We start from the raw sequence: 15,909 nt of genomic DNA, 5'->3' as shown, positions 1-15,909 counted from the left end.
TCATTCGGACAAACAATATGGCCCCAGCAACAATCACAATTTACGTCCAGTCATCGACGTCATTGTATATATCCAAATGGAGTTATATACATGGTTGGTGGCTTGATTCTCTCTCTGCTAACAATCATTCCTCCTACAAACGACCAAAAAGATATACTAAAAAACATTGACTAAAAAGATGTAGAATACTGGATTTTGATTGACCAAGTTAAAGGGCCCACTTATCTGCAAATGGGATGGGCCCATCACATTGAAAAATGGGCCGCATCAGTCCACTAGAGGTTGCATTTTCAATTTCATTAGTGTGTGTGAGACTCGTGTGTCGTGTACTTATGCTGGTTCAGGCCCACCTTACTGTTCTGACTTCTTTAATAAAACTTGCTCACAGGAAGAAAAAAAAATGTTGGGAGGATGACTGAGTTGAGCTTCACGCATGCCGGTGTTCAGCTTAATTGGCTAACTATTCGTATATTTTTATTTATCGTGTGGAATTTGTATTATGTGGACAGCATATTTGTGATTATATATTGTTGCATGTGTGTAAGAGTGTGTTGCACGTTTGAGTTATGTGTCGTTCAAAAAATCTAAGATGGGCTTGTACTTTTTCAGCCCATTTGAAATCACCAGGCCGAGGTACCCAAGCCTTCTCATTATTGGGCTTTTATTACCGATTTCTTTCTTCGTTGGGCTTCCCACTGCCCATAAATAAACCAGAAAACCCTCTAAACACTCTGGTGAAAGAAAGCCTTCTCTACCGCCATCTTTCTTCCGTTACCTCCCTGCATTTTGTGCCCTCTCGGATTGACTCCGTTGGTCCCATTGTGGGTGGTTCTCACCTTGATTACTGTTCTTGTTTCCGTTTACTCCTTCTAGTTCTCTGAATATAAGGTTAGCTACTTGGTTTTCTCTCTTCAGCATCATTGTTTTGTTTTTTTTCTTTTCTTTTTAATGCCTAAATCAGTTCATAATCTGATGGTTTTTTTGTTGGATGGAAGACGAGAGATTAAGTTATTGCTTGAATATGCCGCTGGGTCTGTTAACGGGGATCGGAAGGGCATTTCGGAGGAAGCGGACTTCATCGCTGGACATCCTCTCGTCAAAGCGTGCCCCTCGTAATTACTATAAGGGCAAGAATTGCAAACCTATGGGTTTCCACACTCGCAAAGGTACTCTCTTTATTAGATTTTTCCAATCTATTTGCTTATGTTGTCTTTGATTTTTGTTATATACTTGTGGAGGGACTTCTGAACAAGTTCCTGTAGTTACAGCAATATATGTAACACTGTAACATTGATCAATAGATGTAATAATCTCTAAATTGTAAGGCTGCACACGAATTTGGGTCTATCTTCCTGTTTCATTTGGGTATGATATATGTACATGCGTATTGCTTACTCATGCGCACATGTATATATATGTAAATGCCTATCAGATGCTCATGTTTGTGTATGTTTATATTTACATATATATAACACAAAATTTTGACATATATATGCATGGGTATATGTGTTCGTCAAGTTTTCAGCTCTTGTAATATTTAGTCTCTTCAGATTGGTCAAGAAAAACCTATATGAAACACGAAAAATGGAAAACCGGTCAATAAGGAAAAAATTTAATGAAAGGGGGGTATGTGTTGCATGTGTGTAAAGTTTATTTTTAAGGGGCTAGGAATAGGCATTCCCACAAGGAACAACTCCGACATCATCCGAAGAATGAGACTGGATGGTAGTTGGAGATGGAGATGAATGAGGGGTGATGTATGAGCCTATTCTTAAACCCCAAAATAATCAACTTAAGTTTTATGTACTGCTTATAGCTTTATATATGTTTTCCCTTTTTTTCTGACGTTCGTCTTTTCCCTTCTTTCCTTTCTGCAGTGGAATGTTTACTTTTGTTGTTCCTCTTGTGAGGATCCTATTGGTGTTCCAAAACTTGGTCAGCCAATGCTATTAACAACTTGTAATCCAAAATGCATATTCATTAATTCATAATAGCGTAGGTATTCGTCATATATAAACACTAAGCAGCAGAGGTAATGAACTACCTGCGTAGACAGTAGCAGACAATGGTTGATTGGTTTCACAAGAATGTATATCATCATAGCTCACCACTGCTAATGAGATCTTAATAATAATTATATTTTACTGCATTCTCTTTTTGGTAGACGTTTGCTAGGAGTATACTTATGTGTATATAAGTTTTGGGCCAAACAAGTCGAGTTATTAGGTCAATGAAACCTATAGAGTTGTAGTTTGTACCATTTAAAAGTTTGAGCTGTAAGGTATTTCCCTTTAGTTTCCCAAAGCTTGATTGTCATTTAGTAGTTTGTGAAGTAACATAGCCATTTGTTGCAGGTGGGTATGTTCTGATGCCAGAGAAACTACCAAACTATATTGTTCCTGATTTGACAGACTTTGAGGTACTAATTTATATTTCATTCTTCACTATTCCTAACTTGATTTTTCTCAAGGATTAGAACAAGTGCAGTTCGCACTCTATACTTGTGTGCTTATTTCATTAATAAGATGCCAATTTATATGAAGATGTTGGTCCCAGTAATCAAACTTCATAGGAAATCAGTTGATTTTGCAAAAACGTACATGGTTTGGAATCTGTGTCCTGAGCTCTTAATGCCCTCAGGCCAAAACTTGAATTATTTAGTTGCTCGAGCATTTAATTTCTTTCATTAGTAAAAATTCATTCCAATAGTTGGTAGATGCTTCTTAAAAAGGAAAAATAAATAACTTGAGACTGGGTAACCATGCTAGACATCTAGGCCTGCTATATGTAAGAGTTGAGATCGAAGAAAGAGGAAGCTGAATTTACAAAACTTCTTATTTTGCTCTAAATTTAAACATTCAGTATTTATTCGAAAGTCTAATGATGTTTGGTAATCTTGAAGTAGGAAACTGATTTTCCTTCTCCTAACCTAGTTCTAAATTTTGTACGACAAGATAGTTCAGGAAATCTGATGTAGGAGAGTAAGAGCTTGTGCAAAATAAATGGAGGTAAAGTTATTGATATTTGTTCTAATTTGGTTCTGCTTGTAAGCAGAGTTGTTGAAGGATACATGATCACTTATTTCCGTGCAGTTCTCCTTTCTCTTTCTCCAGTCCCAATTTGCAAATTTGCAATTCCAACCTGCTCTTTCCAAATTTTCTGCCTTTGTAGTTCAACTTCCCATGGAGCTCCTTCCCTCGAAACAAGTAATCTGTTGTACGAAAATCATGATGCTGATATTAGTTTGGTTGATTAGATTGGCCAGGAAAGGGTACTGTGCAAATCATAAATCTTTCCACAGCCTTTTTCATCTATGAGCTAAGTCAAGCATTTAAGCATGTTCTTACATAGAGTTTATCTGTTGCCTGCAGCTCATGCCATATGTATCACAAGTTGCAACTGAAGTCAAAACAACCGAGGCTTCTGAACCGGCTAAATAACCAGACAAATTGGGCGGAGGCCTGATATTTCATTATCAGTCATTGAAAAGATGTCTAATGATGTTTGGTGATCTTGAAGGGGAGAGTGACATAGCAGTCATCACATATGTTCCTGTTCTATGAAGAACCATCAACTGATTACCTGCTTAATGAGTACGTTTCTTTGATAGCATATGATATTTGAACATGATCTTTTGAAACCCTGTATGGTAGAGATCCATAGCCCATGATCAATTGATTATAAAGTATCCAACAGGCCAGACGCCGAATCATGGATCTTGGATCTCTGATTCATCATCATGCCATCGCTTAGCCTTGTCTGAAATGTCAAATGTTATGAACTCAATTCATTTTGCAAATAAATAGAATATTGAATGAACATGAAAATTTGAGGATACTTCTCTGCTGGATATGGAAGAATATGAAAGATTGTTTTGCAGATCCATGATAGTGCACCTAATGAATTACATCCTTAGGGGAAATCATTGTACAGATTAGATGGATGGTGAGAAGTTTCCAGGCTAGGGCTTTCTATTTTCAATGTGGACGAGAGCTTCGGGAGTAGAAGTTACTGTAGTTTTAATCACATATATCTAGTATGTTTATTAAATTTAAAAAAATAAAAATGTGTGGGCGCCACATTGATAAACATGATTTAACATGATAAATCAATAAAATGTTTGTGATTAAAATAGCAGAGAAATTATAGCGACTTCTATTGCAGGACCCGTAACCCACCGACCAACGTGATTGCTTCAGCCTTCAAGCTACCTTTGAATATATTATTATTGTACAGCTTTCATGAGTTTTAGTTCTTCAATACTTAAATGTTTCCTTCCCAAAGTTATGGGACAACCCATACGGATATGTTTACAGTACATAGCAACTTCTGGTACTGGTCTACCAAACATTTTAGGCTGTCACCACTATAATAACAGCTCAATGTGTGTGAAAGCCGATTCCGTTGCAGTTGGAACACCATTAAAACGTTAGTGCACTTCATAACTACTCCAATTTTTTTTCTTATATTTCTCTTCCTCCGAGGACATGGAGATTGCAATAACTTTTGTCTTAAAACTTAAAAGGAATCTAATAATACATGCATATAGAATTATAGACTGGGATAACATGAAAAATATCTATTTTGGCCCCCTCTACTTTTGTCAAAATGTATTTTTGGCCTCTCTACTTTGTTTCGGGCAAAACAAACTCCTATATTTTACGTTTCGGATGATATAAACTCTTCCATCAGCTGATTGGCTTTTAGGAAGATGATGTGGCATATAATATGCCACGTGGTCAATTATTTGATGGAATTTCAATTGAGGGGTTTATATCGTCCGAAACTAGTAGGATTTATTACTTTTTTTATCAAAAACAAAGTAGAGGGGCCAAAAATACACTTTGACCAAAGTAGAGGGGTCAAAAATGGATCTCATCCCAAAACTTTTCAATAGGTACACATTGCCTGAATCTGGGTTAAATTGTCGGTTGCCTTTCTCTTTTATTTTTTTGTTGTAGCTATCTGCTCAATACGGCGCCGTTTCCGCATGACTGAGCAATGAGCATGCCCGCAAAAAGACGCACGCCTTAGTGATTTTCTAAGGTGGCCCCACTCCGCCCCAAAAGAAAAGTTCGGGCCTTTTCGGCCCATTCCATACTTTTACCATTTCCTTCAAACGAATCACAACCACCGACTTAATGGACCCCACGCCATGCTGACTCCATCACAGCCGTGCATTTAGTCCGCCTGACCAATGAACTTTTCCAATTTCCTTCACAAACCGTCAACAAAACAAGTTTGACAAGAAAACCCAAGAAACCTCCCATGAAACATCATCGAAAGCCAGCCAGCCAACCCACAAAACCCTCTCTCTCTCTCTCTATATATATATATATACAGACACCCAACAAAAACATAGTCATCGTCAACAAAAAAAAACCATGATGGGAAACCTCAAGAGACCATCAAAGAACGATCATGTTCTATGCAAGAAACACCCAAAACACAAACAATCTCCGGGCGTATGCTCTCTTTGTCTGAATGAAAAGCTTTCCCAAGTATCTAAAACAAGGTTACGAGGTACGAGAACAGACTCTTCTTCTTCTTCTCCTTCTCCATTATCGTCTGAGTATTCTTCTTCCTCGTGTTCTTCTTCATATCCGTCTCCATTGCATCATCGCTATCGTTTTAGTACAAGAGAAGGGAACAGCAAGGGTTCTCTATCTTTCATGTTTAGTGGGAAGAAGAACAACGTTAATGGACTCACCAAGAGTAGATCGCTGGCTTTTGTTCAAAGAAGGGGTGGCGGTGATGATGGTTATAGTGATTATAAGAAGAAAACAACAAGAGGAGGTGGGTTTTGGTCCAAGTTGTTGCATCCAAGAAGGAAGAAGACTGAGACTGGTTTGGTGCATTCAAGCACCATGAGAGAGAGAACAATTGTGGTTTCTTGAACTCTCTTTTTGTTTCTTCCATTCTTTATTCTTTTTATCAAAACGTAGAACTTTTATGTAATTTTTGTGTACAATTGATCTACTGGGATGCAAAGTAATGAAAAACCATCCAAAATTCTTGTTCTTGTTCTGTATTGATCGATTATTAGACTTGTATAATTTTTTTTAACCGAGAATGATATCATACAAAATTACACTTTAGACATCCGATATGGGTCTACAATCAAAACGGCAAGCCCATGTGCACAAAAAAAAATCCACCTAACGACGTGATAAATTGGATCAAATCTCAACGCATAATAGCAAAAATATTGTTTTCAATGGGAACCGAATTCAGAATCTTATGAGTTTATACGGATCTTCTTGTTCTTGTGATTTAGACATTTAATCTTTGTCTCTCTTGATGATAAAGACAAAATTTTCCACATGTAACAGCAAGGAGACACGCTGGCATTCAGGATTAATTATGTGGTAATAAAGGATGAAATTTCTTTAGATTAGTAGTTGAAAATTCAGCCAGTTCTAATTAACTTTTAATTAATTAATTATAGTTTGATAATTATTATTGATTTGTAGTTGAAATTCGTGATCAAAGTCCAAGGCCGTGTGTGGCAAGCTGGGTAAATCGTAAACAAATTCCTGGCAACTTCGTACGCACTTCCTCCCGCGTGCGTTCGCCAAAAAAGGTTGAAACAGTTTAGCTGGCATATAACTATATAAGTACGTCGACAGTTGGCCAAATTCCTAGTTTCCTACAAAGTACAAACCCTAGATCACATTCTTTTCAAATTTTATTTAATATTTCAAAGTCTTTTACACACACACATATACACACACGGGAGGAAGAGACCTAATTGAATTTTTGCACTTTTGAATAACAATATTATGGTAGGTAGAAATTTTATTTGCAGTAGTTGGGCATAAGAAATCATGATATGTGTAGACTTATAATTCCACATCGTGTTGAGAATACCAAACGATGTGATTTATAATAAGCTGAAACTTCTCTCAATCAACAAATTATTTCGTGGGCTCAAGTACTATTAAGTGAGACAATTTAGAGAATAAAAATCATGCGGACCGCGTGATGTATTTATAGTGAATCGGTAAACCATTATTAAAAATTATGGAGTTTTGGGTTCTACTTTCATGCCCAATTGATTTCTTTGGAGTTACCTTCAAAAGTGAAAGGTCCTTTAATTGTTTGGTGAGTGTAAGACGGAAGAATTCACATTCTCGGAATTTACTATATAAGACGGAATCCAATATAGTCGTGATTTGTGGATGAGTGTCTCGTTAAAAGAAAAATTCAATGGGTATCGGTAAGATGTGGGAATCCCCCCTCATTACACCAATAATACCTTTTTCATAACCTAAGTGAATTGAGTCTTGACCCGTGCGCTTCGATCCTTAATAGTTGGAGTAAAAAGGAACAAAGCCGCGCCGATCCGATGTATCCTTAGGTATTGGACAACTCAAAATGGATAATATTGTTGGTGTATATAGGAGTGTGGATTTACAAGAGTCAACTCACATATCTCTCGTATTAGATGATTTATGGATTAAAACTCAAGACGTATCATATGGTGCTTTTGAGATAGCAAATTAATGGAAGGTACTGAGAAAGAAGCTGGTTATTGAATTCTTCTTCCATTATTTTATGGCTTTGAATAAGGTTGCGTGCATTAAGAAGACTGAATTGGTATGATTTTGGAGATTCACTACTCACTAATCTCCTGCCTATCCCACATTGCACACGTCCATATACAATCAATTTAAATGTTTTAGAAGAATTTGTCAAACTTTTGGTTTTGTCTAAGTATACACTTCATCAGCTCCATGTCTACTTTTTTTTATAACTGAAAACGACACTATACAAGTTAATTTGTTCTTTAAACATCCAATATGAATCTAAACTCGAATCATTAGACATGCGTACACAAAAGTTTTTCACCTAACGACAAGAAAAATGGGGTCAAAGCCCAACATCTGAGCACAAGGATAAAAACACTTACACTCAGTTATGCAAACGATGATGTAATTAGTCAAATATTTTTAGTTGAAGTACAAACCCTAGATCACATTCTTTTCAATTTCTATTTAATATTTCAAATCTTTTTTCACACGGGAGGAAGAGATCTAATTGAATTTTTGCACTATTGAATAACAATATGGTAGGTACACATTTTATTACCAGTAGTTGGGTATAAGAAATCATGATATGTGTAGACTTATAATTCCACATGGTTTTGATAACATCAAATGATGTGGTTTATATATAAGAAGCTCAAACTTCTCTCAATCAACAAACAAATGTATTTTCTGCGCTCTCAAGTACCATTAAGTGAGATGATATAAAGAAACAAAATCATGCAAGCCGATGTATTCATAGTGAATCGATAAACTCAAAACTGACAATATTTGTGGATTTGAGTGGCTTTTTGATAATATGTGTCATGTAAACTCGGTTAGGAGATAAGTTGTCATGATAAACCGTCATTAAAAATTATGGAGTTTTGGGTTCCACTTTCATACTCAACCGACTTCTTTGGAGTTACCTTCAAAAGTGAAAGGTCTTTTAATTGTCTGATGAGTGTAAGACAAAAGAATTCACATTCTCGAAATTTATCATATAAGATGGGATCCAATATAATCGTGACTTGTGGATGAGTTTCTCATTAAAAGAGAGATTCATTGTCAAGTCACATATCTCGTATTAGATGATTTCAACACGTATGACACAAGGTGCTTTTGAGATTGCAAATTAATGGAAAGGTACTGAGAAATGAGCTGGTCTTCCACTATTCTATGGCTTTGAATAAGGCTGGGTGCATTCAGAAGACTGAATTGGTATGATTTTGAAGATTCACTACTCACTAATCTCCTGCCTATCCCACATTCCACACGTCTATATACAATCACTTTAAATGTTTTAAAAGAATTTGTCAAACTTTTGATTTTGTCTAAGTATATACTTCATCAATTGCATATATTTTTTCATAATCGAAAACGACATCATACAAATTTGTTCTTTGAACATCAAATATGGATCTAAATTCGGACTATTAGACCCGCGTACACAGAAAATTTTCACCTGATAACGTGATAAGTAGGATCAAAGCCCAGCGTCTGCGCACATAGAATAAAGCACAAACGCTCGGTTACAGAATTGATGATGTAATTAGTCAAATATTTTTAGTTATTGTTATTCTCATATGTCTACAGTCCAAGAAATCAATTGCATGCACTGACATTGTTGGTGTAATTATATACACAATACAAACTTGTCTTTTGAACATCCGTAATAAGTCTAAAATCGGATCGTCAAGTTCGCGTGTACATAAACTTCCCACTTGACAAGGTCAAAGCTCAGCGCGTAGCCACATATGTATTAGTCTTAGTGGGAATTGAACTCATGACGAGTTTAACCCCAAAGAGATTCACCAACTATGAATTATCACCGAAGTGGTTTACATAATTTCAATACCTTAATAATTGTATTTCCATGTATATATGTGTGTGTGTGTGTATATATATGAAATAGAAACTAAAAATGAAGATACATTAAGGATATTTGCGCATCTGCTTTACAAATGAATTGGACATTCATGAAGCCTGATCTGTTTCTTTAAGGTCTCCAAATTAGATTATTGATACAAAACATACATATATAAGAATCTTTGGTCTAAACATGCAAACAAAAAAACGTACAAACCTAACCACTTCACTTGAGGCCAAATTCCTGAGCTTGATTGACATGTTCAAAGATATGATAATCAAACATAAATCACGACTACTAGTATATATATATATTCTGCAATCATGCAAGATGCGTTTGAGATACATTTTATGTGGCCATAAAAGTTGGCGATGCATCATTACTTATATGCCCTCTTACCACCTACCATATATATACAATATTTTATGTGGCCACAAAAGTTGGCGATCCATCAAATATTTTTAGTTTATGCATTGTCGTCCCGCCCAAGCAACTCTGCAAACCCATTGCTTGCTCTCTTCTCTCTCTACGTGTTTGGTAGGAGTTACAGTTGAAGCACAAAGCGACACCATAAGCATGGGTTGGGTTTTTTTCGTTGGACCAAGTGATATAACCCATTCCGGGCCACACCAGCCCGTAATTAGCTGGGCCCACCATTAGGCTTGAGTTTATCTCCTTGGACCTCGTGATATGGCCCACTCCGGACCAGGCAAGCCCATAATTAGTTGGCCCGTTAAGCACCATTTAGGTTTGGGTTTTGAGTCTCTGGACTCGTCAGACCCAGTCGCACTGGTTTGGGCCCAGTCTTAAAACTAACGATTGGAAATCATTGGTAGTTGGATGCTGGATCCAACAATCCATTGATGGTTTTTCCTGATATGATGTTATACATTGGGCTTGTTTGGGAATGCTGTGAGGTGCTGTGAGGTGTGGTGTGGTGCTGTGAGTTATAAAACTGTGGTGCTGTGAGGTGAGTTGGAACGCAAAAAGCTGTTTGGCGCATCACTTTTAAAACTGCGGTGCGGTGCGGTGTGGTGCTGTGAGGTGTGTTTGACGTATCTAAATTACGGTTATATTAGATGACTAATAATATTAATATAAAATAACTTAATGTTTATATTGTACATTAATCAAAAATAAAATAATTTACCTAATTTGATTACGTAGGACAATTCAACATACATTGTAAGCGTTTGGGAGTGCTGTGAGGTGTGGTGAGGTGCTGTGAGGTAAAAAGTTGTGGTGCTGTGAGGTGAGTTGAAACGCCAAAGCTGTTTGGCGTGTCACAAAAAACTGTGGTGCTGTGAGGTGTGTTGCAACTGACCAGACCAGCTTTTTTCTTTTTTGGGTTCAGCCATCGAGTTGTGTTCACTCAACTAGGCCGAGAACCTTGCTTGGCAAACTGACTTTAGGTGAATACGTACTCGAACACAACTCTACAGTTCTACACTACACAAGCCACTCTTCGGAACTCGTTGACATGCATGCAACCTAGATGCTGCTACACAATAAGGCATTCATTAACAACAAAGGAAGCACAAGCTATATAAAGTATCTCTTTATTATGTGGCAGGTTTCCCCAGTCTCACCGGTCATCCGTGGTTTAACAGAAGCAATGTAGAAAAAATGTGCCGAGAAAAAACAGGGTTACCATCTTAGAGATGACCAATATCCTTGTCATATGAGCATACATCCTATGAACTCAGAATTGGACTGGTTCTGATGAACAATTCAAAATTGCTTATTAACTCGCATACTTAAATATGCCATTCCCGAAGAAATCACTTTTCATCGAGGAAATTCGACTCATTAATTCAGCACTTATAACAGCTGGAAACAAACCATTCACCAAGACAGATGCCATCTACAGAGGACCGGGAAAGGTGCCGTTCTCCCTCTGCTCATTCCATCTCTCTACCTGCCAACCATTTAGTAATATGGCAGTTAGCTTGGGAAACAAAGTAAATAAAAAAACAAAAATAAAACATAGACAAAAAGCTAACTCACAATAAGATAATTTGTTGATTGTTTTCTACCTTAAAAAAATTTAATCATGTGACCAATTACTTCAATGTTATAGACTACCAGAACAACCAACTAAAGAAAAAGTATATTAAGACACCAAGTCCATAGGATCTAGGAAATGCTTTAATTTTTGGATGCAAATGAAATTTTATTTAAGAGGCACCGAGTGAAACTCATCAAGTTAAAATACACGGTACAGTGACTAACAGAAATATAAAGAACAAAGAGAGGGGACCCATATATCAATTTATCAAGACTCAGAATTTCTAAAAGGTTACTGAAGTAACTCGACAACCAAAACTTGGTTATAGAGAAACAATGTTTATATTTATAATCTGTCCACAGATTCTATGCACAACCAGAGCCAGCATTTACCTCTCAACAGATGTTTATTCATTACCATATTGGACTCATATAAATAGATGACAAGATTGATTATGCACCTTTTCTTTAAAAAGAAAAAAAGAAAAAAGAGGAGCTGCTTTAATATTTGAATCAATGGCTTTTCCAAATCAGCTCTTTTCTGGGGTACCATAAGACAATAAGCAGGAGCTCTTAATCAATAGCACACTTGCTTGGCACTTAAGCAAGGCCATGGGAATGTAAACAATATGTATAGGCATAAAAAACAAGCTGGGAATGCAATAGCAAGGTCAATGTACGAGAACAACTCGGCCTTTTATCAATGTATGAATAACATTAAAAAACAGCTTATCTATACGCATGTCTCTTTTTTGTGTCTGTTTTTTTTAACTCAATACGTAAATTATATTTCCTACTTTCTTTATAAACTTAAAGGCACTAATTCATGCTCGTACACGTGCTATTCCTATGTATGCTGTATAACGATAAAAGCATAGTCTATCAACACCAACATATTCTTGTAGCAATTCATTAGACGCAACCAAGCAACACATATCAGATTAAATAAGTAAAAGATATAGCAAACGTTTATGAATATGTAAGATAACTGAACAGAAAACTAGCACAACTTTCACAAACTTTCATAAAATTCAAGTAAACCTTGCTAAGAAGAAACGATGACCTTTATGTTTCTTACATCTTAGGGCATGCAATGACATTGAAATATACTTACCCATTCACCAGGACAGAGCGAACGATAATACTTTGAAAACTTATCACACTCTGGAGCACCTTCTCCCTTAGCAGCTATGCACCTGTGATAATCAAAAGTAATAAACTGCGGTACATAAAACCTCAAATGACTAAAGAAGAAGAAAAAATCATTATCCATGCTTTTCTCACCGGTGATACTCAATATATCGAGTAAAGCAGTGCCTAGTTTGATTTGTAGTTGGGAAACGAAAATCTCCTGGGGCTGTCTCCAGCTGAAAATCAATCACACAACCACAGCACACAAATAAATATATAGAACAAATGAAAAAGGAACTCAAGACAGCAGATGATACACTTAGGCAATAAGAAAGCATAACAATATGTTGTAATTGGCTTAACCTTTATCTCTCGCGTCTCTTCAGAAGCTTCTTGATCGCCTGAGGTCTCCTCTTCAGTACTTTCAATACTTTCTTCAGCAGGTGGAGCAGGTTCAATGCTGCTTCCATCAGTTGGAGGGCTGGCATCACCACTCCCTTCAGAGGCAGCAGGTGTAACTTCAGTGCTTTCTTCAGCACCAGCTGCAGGTATTTCCTCAGTTTTCTGAGAGGCAACTTCCTCAGAAGCAGCACTAACAGGAATCTCAGCTTCCTTCTCTTCCGAAGGCTCTGTAGCCACAACTGGTTTCTCCTCTTTTTCCTTCAAGAGATATTGCTGTATGCCAAAACATCAAGAAAAAAATAAGTTTATGCCACAAAATGATTTAAACCAAAGACAGGAATGTCTTGTAGAAACAGAAATAGAAACTTCAAATCTACAAATCTCATTATCCTCCGAACTCCAAAGGATTTGATCTTTAGTGGCAATAGACAACAAATATACACAAGCCATCAATTCACCACATTCAATATTCAGGGACTTATGCTACAATAACAGAGACTTGGAAGTTCAAGCTCCGCAAGGGTTGAATGAAGTACCCTTGCATCCAGCCACCCTCAAGCTTACCAGAAAGATGTATATTCTGCTCAAAACTCATTTTTGTTTCTGTTTGATAGCCTAGGTCTGAACCAGCATAACAAACTCATAAAGAATCTGAACAGCATTTACCTCAATCAGTTCCAGATCACATCCTTCTTATACTTAACGTTTAAACTTCTAACATTTTCTACAACCTAAATGACTCCATAATCATTGCACCCCCTTATGCAACGATTTCATAAGCATTTCACTCCAGCAACTTAATTCAGAAATTAGGATCACAAAAGTACCAGATTCCAAAATAGCTTGAGCCTCTTGAAACCCAACCCAGGGTTGCTCAATCTCGGTCTCAGATTGTGATTCAATATATCTAATATCTCAATCAAGAGAATAATTTTATTAGTTGTTAACAACAACAACAACAACACAACATTCTATTATTATTTGACGTGCATTAATAAAGCATCCCTTGAAATCATAAAAGACTGATGCCAAAGCCAACTTATAAATCAAGAAGAAACATTCCCCTTCTTACAGAAAGGTAAATAAGTTCAATTGCAAACCAAGTACACCAAGTGTGTGTCTCAAAAGAAAGACTATCCATTTTCACAAGCGGCAGAACCTTAAACCCAAATAGAAACACTGTTTTGAAGTCCCTCATCAACATCCAGCATGAAACTATTAAAATCATTTAAATTCACAAACAACTAATATATGATGCCTTCAACAATACTTTTTCAGTACGCAAAGAATTTATTGCAAGGCATAGTGCAGCAGAGCTACAAAGATGAGGTTAAATTCATAACTTTTTCTAAATCATTACAAGCATTTAAGTCAGATCGAAAAACGAAAATCTAAGGGTCGTATACAGTCACAATGAGGAACCAATGCAATCAAAGACTCTCAGGAACCAGATTTTCCAAATAGATATCGAAATTAAGGATATAAGTTTCCTTCGCTCTCCGTCGATATTGAGAGAAGTCCATGACCTACACTCTTCTCAGCAAAACAACCAACCAAATTACTCCAAATCAGTTACATTATTTTCGCCCTGTTATCAACAAATCTACAAATTACCATAATCCATGTGCTATTTGCGTCTCATTTCACTATCATTATCCTAAAAATTACTATGATGAATCCAGTGCAATCAAAAATCATCAAACGATAAATCATTAGACATAACAATCCAAAAACTTCAAGAAAAGTGAGATTGATACCTCGGAAAGGCTTGGGGTATTGACAGCTTGAGCTTCCGCCATTGATGGACGATGTAAGCTATCGATCTGCTAGAATCTTCCCCGGAGGCGGCCAAACACAAGAATAAGAAGGGAGAGAAGCTCGAGAGGGTTAGGTTAAGATGAACAATCTGACTGCGGTGTAAATTGAGAATCCACCAACGCATGCCACGTCGCGTATGTATATACAGTAGTTTTCATAACGATTGTAGAAGGTTGTCAACTTTACAGAACCGTTAAAACATAGTTAAATGTAAACAGGGCCGTAAATGGGCCGGTCCATTTTCTAGAACGCCAAATTCTCCAGAACTCCATCCCAGTATGGGCTCTTCATATTGGACTAGATAGTGGGCTAGCCCATTACGCGATCAAAAATGTTTCTGTGCAGTTCATCCTTGGTGAGCTTTATTTACACCCTACTATTTTCCAACTATACTCCAACTTTGGTCAACTCAGCTTTGAACTTTTGTTTTGGATTATCATATCTCACTCCAAACTTTCAACGAGAGACTTACGAGCGTGCCGCCGCTGAACATGCCCTCCCCACCTTACATCCCTACACCACCACTAAGCACGCCATCCTTACCTTATCACAATGGTGAGTTTTTAGAGTCTATTTGTTTTTGGATATGTGGGTTTGCATCAATTTATGGGTGATCAAATTTTTTATTTATTAAAGTTGAATTAGTTTAGGGCTTAGGGGTTTCTCAATTGATCACTACAAGTTGACGAATCAGTTCGAGCAGAAGTAAAAGATGAGCATCATGAAGCTTCGGCAAACAATGACTCAACTTTGATTTTCACTACAAATATGTGGTATGGATATACTTGGGGTGCGATTTTAAAATAGTTTTTTTTTTTAAAGGCCAGATTTTAAAATAGTTTAGTACAAATAAAGCTCACATTCATTCTTTAATTACCGAGAGGCCCACTTTGATGCTGTGGGCTTATTAAGGTCCAATAAACAGTAAGTCCATACAGATTTTGGAAGGCCCGGTAACAGAGCCCATTTTGACCCATTAACGAAACCATATACAAGTCTCCCAACTGTAGACCGAAAGGGATGGTCCAACCTCACATGTCTGCGACGTATGTAGTCAAAGATAAGGTTCCAGGTAAGGACAGGAAAGTTAAAGTATTATTAATAATGTAATTTGTTTTCTTGGTACATTTGAGTGGTTGGCCCCACAATACCCCA

At 36.9% G+C, this 15,909-nt stretch overlaps 3 protein-coding genes across 3 annotated transcripts; 2 read left to right on the top strand and 1 right to left on the bottom strand.

Moving 5' to 3' along the window:
- The first annotated feature begins 724 nt into the window (after positions 1-724).
- LOC120010994 (39S ribosomal protein L41-B, mitochondrial-like) lies at positions 725-3,832 on the top strand. Its single transcript, XM_038861981.1, has 4 exons — positions 725-888; positions 996-1,166; positions 2,355-2,419; positions 3,372-3,832. The coding sequence occupies exons 2-4, from the start codon at positions 1,022-1,024 to the stop codon at positions 3,438-3,440; spliced, it is 279 nt and encodes a 92-aa protein (XP_038717909.1). The 5' UTR covers positions 725-888; positions 996-1,021; the 3' UTR covers positions 3,441-3,832.
- A 1,514-nt stretch (positions 3,833-5,346) lies between these two features.
- On the top strand, positions 5,347-6,033 carry LOC120010993. The gene has a single exon (XM_038861980.1). The coding sequence runs from the start codon at positions 5,385-5,387 to the stop codon at positions 5,895-5,897; it is 513 nt and encodes a 170-aa protein (XP_038717908.1). The 5' UTR covers positions 5,347-5,384; the 3' UTR covers positions 5,898-6,033.
- Positions 6,034-10,936: 4,903 nt separating this feature from the next.
- LOC120010992 (cytochrome c oxidase subunit 6b-1-like) lies at positions 10,937-14,862 on the bottom strand. Its single transcript, XM_038861979.1, has 5 exons — positions 14,694-14,862; positions 12,898-13,209; positions 12,688-12,770; positions 12,518-12,599; positions 10,937-11,314 (listed from the first exon to the last, which is right to left on the bottom strand). The coding sequence occupies exons 1-5, from the start codon at positions 14,733-14,735 to the stop codon at positions 11,261-11,263; spliced, it is 573 nt and encodes a 190-aa protein (XP_038717907.1). The 5' UTR covers positions 14,736-14,862; the 3' UTR covers positions 10,937-11,260.
- Between the last annotated feature and the right edge of the window lie 1,047 nt (positions 14,863-15,909).

Source organism: Tripterygium wilfordii, chromosome 12 (assembly GCF_013401445.1).
Source record: "Tripterygium wilfordii isolate XIE 37 chromosome 12, ASM1340144v1, whole genome shotgun sequence".
Lineage (NCBI taxonomy): Eukaryota > Viridiplantae > Streptophyta > Magnoliopsida > Celastrales > Celastraceae > Tripterygium > Tripterygium wilfordii.
The sequence above is the reverse complement of the archived record's forward strand: the minus strand, read 5'-3'. Positions and strand labels throughout refer to the sequence as shown.

Excerpts from the sequence above, each read along its gene's own strand:
- LOC120010994 (XM_038861981.1), top strand. The coding sequence starts at position 1,022 with ATGCCGCTGGGTCTGTTAACGGGGATCGGAAGGGCATTTCGGAGGAAG. Across the intron at positions 1,167-2,354 it reads GGGTTTCCACACTCGCAAAG|GTGGGTATGTTCTGATGCCA; the intron begins GTACTCTCTTTA and ends CATTTGTTGCAG. Across the intron at positions 2,420-3,371 it reads CTGATTTGACAGACTTTGAG|CTCATGCCATATGTATCACA; the intron begins GTACTAATTTAT and ends TGTTGCCTGCAG.
- LOC120010993 (XM_038861980.1), top strand. The coding sequence starts at position 5,385 with ATGATGGGAAACCTCAAGAGACCATCAAAGAACGATCATGTTCTATGC.
- LOC120010992 (XM_038861979.1), bottom strand. The coding sequence starts at position 14,735 with ATGGCGGAAGCTCAAGCTGTCAATACCCCAAGCCTTTCCGAG. Across the intron at positions 12,600-12,687 it reads CGATATATTGAGTATCACCG|GTGCATAGCTGCTAAGGGAG; the intron begins GTGAGAAAAGCA and ends TGATTATCACAG. Across the intron at positions 11,315-12,517 it reads CGCTCTGTCCTGGTGAATGG|GTAGAGAGATGGAATGAGCA; the intron begins GTAAGTATATTT and ends AATGGTTGGCAG.